The sequence below is a fragment of the Polyodon spathula genome, chromosome 40 (genome assembly GCF_017654505.1).
Source record: "Polyodon spathula isolate WHYD16114869_AA chromosome 40, ASM1765450v1, whole genome shotgun sequence".
NCBI classification, from domain to species: Eukaryota; Metazoa; Chordata; class Actinopteri; order Acipenseriformes; family Polyodontidae; genus Polyodon; species Polyodon spathula.
Genome location: NC_054573.1, coordinates 2,899,509 through 2,903,210, shown reverse-complemented (window position 1 = coordinate 2,903,210; position 3,702 = coordinate 2,899,509). Strand labels below are relative to the sequence as shown.

General features: G+C 49.8%; 1 protein-coding gene across 1 annotated transcript; it reads left to right on the top strand.

Moving 5' to 3' along the window:
- Positions 1-11: 11 nt before the first annotated feature.
- Positions 12-3,632, top strand: ech1 (enoyl CoA hydratase 1, peroxisomal). Its single transcript, XM_041236322.1, has 8 exons — positions 12-117; positions 486-610; positions 1,057-1,105; positions 1,474-1,538; positions 1,627-1,697; positions 2,216-2,287; positions 2,850-3,000; positions 3,196-3,632. Exons 1-8 carry the CDS (start codon positions 33-35, stop codon positions 3,298-3,300), a joined length of 723 nt encoding a protein of 240 aa, XP_041092256.1. The 5' UTR covers positions 12-32; the 3' UTR covers positions 3,301-3,632.
- Positions 3,633-3,702: the final 70 nt, after the last annotated feature.

Sequence of the window (3,702 nt, the reverse complement as noted above, 5' to 3'; positions counted from 1 at the left end):
TTGAGTATGTGTTGATTGTGTGTTTCAGGGAGATGGTCGTGTGCTTCGACAGGATCGCTGAGGATTCAGACTGCAGAGCTGTGATTGTTTCTGGAGCCGGGAAGATATTCACTGCGGGTAAGAACCTTTATAAACCAGCATCACCCACCCACTCGCTCACCCACCCACCCACTCGCTCACCCACTCGCTCTCACTCACTCACTCGCTCACCCACCCACTCGCTCACCCACTCGCTCTCACTCACTCACCCACCCACTCACCCACTTACTCACACTCACTAACTCAACCACTCACTCACTCACCACCCACCCACCCCCACTCGCTCACTAACTCAACCACTCACTCGCTCCCTCACTCACACTCGCTCACTAACTCAACCACTCGCTCACTCACACACACACTCCCTTGCTCACTCACACACACACTCCCTCACTCACTCACACACACACTCCCTCGCTCACTCCCTGTAACCCCCCCCGCTGCAGGTATTGATCTGATGGACATGGCAGGGGACGTGCTGCAGCCCGAGGGGGACGATGCTGCCCGCAGGGCCTGGAACCTGCAGCGCAAGATCAGAGAGTACCAGGACACCTTCAGCGTCATCGAGAGGGTGAGATAGAGGAGAGGGGAGAGAGGAGGGGAGAGGAGAGGAGAGAGAGTACCAGCTCACCTTCAACGTCATCGAGAGGGTGAGAGAGGAGAGAGGGGAGAGGGGAGAGAAGAGAGGAGAGGAGAGTACCAGCTCACCTTCAATGTCATCGAGAGGGTGAGAGAGGAGGAGAGAGGGGAGTGGGAGGGGGAGAGGATCAGACAGTACCAGGACACCTTCAGCGTCATCAAGAAGGTGAGAGGAGAGGAGAGGAGAGAGGGGAGTGGGAGGGGGAGAGCTGTAGTTTTCGGCAGGGTTTAGTGACAGGTGCTTCGGTCAGTCACTGCGCCTTCTGGTATAACTACTGTTATAAAACCCCTGGTATTAACTGACTAGAACCACCCTGTACCCCTTACAAGAGAGCAGTCTTCCAACAATTACCTCTCTCTCTCTCTCTCTCTTTCCAGTGTTCCAAGCCTGTGCTGGTTGCGGTCCATGGTGCCTGCATTGGGGGAGGTAAGAGAAGTCGACACACACACACACACACACACACACACACACACACACACACACAAAGGCTACCAAGCCACGCTGTCGGTGCTGAAATCCTTTCAGACCCGACTTGACAAAGTTCTGAGATCAATCAGCTGCTCGGAACTGACGGGCTGAACAGACTCCTCTGGTCGCTAGCGTTCCCTCTGGTCGCTAGCCTTTCCTCTGGTCGCTAGCCTTTCCTCTGGTCGCTAGCGTTCGCTGTGGTTGCTAGCGTTCGCTGTGGTTGCTAGCGTTCGCTGTGGTTGCTAGCGTTCGCTGTGGTTGCTAGCGTTCGCTGTGGTTGCTAGCGTTTCCTCTGGTTGCTAACGTTTGCTCTGCTCGTGTTGCAGGGGTGGATCTCATCTCTGCTTGTGATATCAGGTTCTGCTCGCAGGATGCCTGGTTCCAGGTCAAGGTAAGCTCCCAGGGTTCTTGGCTCAGATAGATAGCAGGCTTGGACTGTAGCTGTGTCCCTGACATCACTTCCTCTCCCTCTCCTACAGGAAGTGGATATCGGTCTGGCTGCGGATGTGGGAACGCTGCAGCGTCTCCCCAAAGTCATCGGGAGCCGCAGGTGAGAAGCGTTCCTGAGCAGGAAAACTGGGAAAAACCACACTGACATACATACAGTAGACACACTTACTCACACATACACATACATACATGCACACACACACACATACACGCTGAGAAAGAGGCACACAGACACACACACACTGAGATACACGCACAAGAAAGAGAAGGACAGAAGCAGACTTTGACAGTTCATTTAGTTTACATTCAAAGGTAGTTTCAGCTGTAGGGATGCATTATTAATATTATTGTTATTATTATTATTACTATTTGTCCTGGTATATTTGAGTGTATTTTGAATGTGGAAACTGTGTTTAGTTTGGTAGTCTGTGTTACTGAAGTAACCTTTAGTAGAAATATTTGACAGCCATTCCTAGTACAGGTGTGTGTTATAGATATGGATGACAAACAGTATAGCTGTGTTACAGTTCCATATTGTAACTGAAGATCACGCGCAGGTATTGTATTGAATAGTGTTTAAAGTCTGTGTCACTGTGTCCCTGTGTGTGTCTGTCTCAGCCTGGTGAGTGAGCTGGCCTACACCGCAAGGAAACTGATGGCTGATGAAGCCAAGAGCTGCGGACTAGTCAGGTGACCTCTCTGTCTCCCTGTCTCTCTGTCTCCCTGTCTCTCTTTCTCTCTGTCTCTCTTTCTCTCTGTCTGTCTGTCTGTCTCAGGGCTGGTAAGAAGGGCATGCTGTGTTGTACGTGTTTTTGCTATATTCTACCAGTTCCGTATTATGTTGTGACAGTGCTCTGTTACAGCATGATGGTTCTGTATTATGTTGTGACAGTGCTCTGTTACAGCATGATGGTTCTGTATTATGTTGTGACAGTGCTCTGTTACAGCATGATGGTTCTGTATTATGTTGTGACAGTGCTCTGTTACAGCATGATGGTTCTGTATTATGTTGTGACAGTGCTCTGTTACAGCATGATGGTTCTGTATTATGTTGTGACAGTGCTCTGTTACAGCATGATGGTTCTGTATTATGTTGTGACAGTGCTCTGTTACAGCATGATGGTTCTGTATTATGTTGTGACAGTGCTCTGTTACATACAGCATGATGGTTCTGTATTATGTTGTGACAGTGCTCTGTTACAGCATGATGGTTCTGTATTATGTTGTGACAGTGCTGTGTCATGATTCACAGCCGCGTGTTCCCCGATAAGGACTCCATGATGGAGGGGGTGTTGGACATGGCCTCTGAGATCAGCAGCAAGAGTCCCGTCGCTGTGCAGGGAACCAAAATCAACCTGCTGTACTCCAGAGACCACTCCGTGAGAGAGGGGCTGGAGTACATTGTGAGTGCAGAGACACACACTGAGACACACACTGAGAGACTGAGACACACACTGAGACACACTGAGAGACTGAGACACACTGACACTGAGAGACTTGGTGTGTTTATTGATGTGTTTATTGGTGTGTTTATTGGTGTGTTTAACCCGAGTGAATAAGCTGTTGTGGGTTTTGTGTTTGATTTTTGTTTTTATCAGGCCACCTGGAACATGAGCATGCTGCAGACCGAGGATATCATGAAATCAGCCCAGGCAGTCCTGGAGAAGAAGAGCCCCAAGGAGGTGCTCTACTCCAAACTGTGAGAGAGAGAGAGAGAGACAGCGCCAAACAGAGAGTGAGGACTGTACTGAGCACACCTGGGCTCACCTGAGCTCAGCTTATTGTAACTGGACTCACCTGATCTTAGCTGATTTGTATCTGAGCTAACCTGATCTTAGCTGACTGTATCTGGGCTCACATGAGCTTGCCTGGGCTCACCTGGGGCTGTGTACAGCAAGTAGACCTGACCCGCAGGTGAGCCATCAAACCAGGTGAAATAGACAGCTGCTAATAATAATAGTCCTGCGCTGTGAGGTGTTCATTCACTGCTGCCTTACCCATGTGTTGTTCTGGTTTAATAAAGCATTCATTGGGAGCTGTTTCTGTTGTGTTTTTAAGGTTTTGTGTAGGTGTTAAAGTCCCACACTGTGACCTGACCCCCAACC

Excerpts from the sequence above, each read along its gene's own strand:
- ech1 (XM_041236322.1), top strand. The coding sequence starts at position 33 with ATGGTCGTGTGCTTCGACAGGATCGCTGAGGATTCAGACTGCAGAGCT. Across the intron at positions 1,539-1,626 it reads ATGCCTGGTTCCAGGTCAAG|GAAGTGGATATCGGTCTGGC; the intron begins GTAAGCTCCCAG and ends CCTCTCCTACAG. Across the intron at positions 1,698-2,215 it reads AAAGTCATCGGGAGCCGCAG|CCTGGTGAGTGAGCTGGCCT; the intron begins GTGAGAAGCGTT and ends TGTCTGTCTCAG.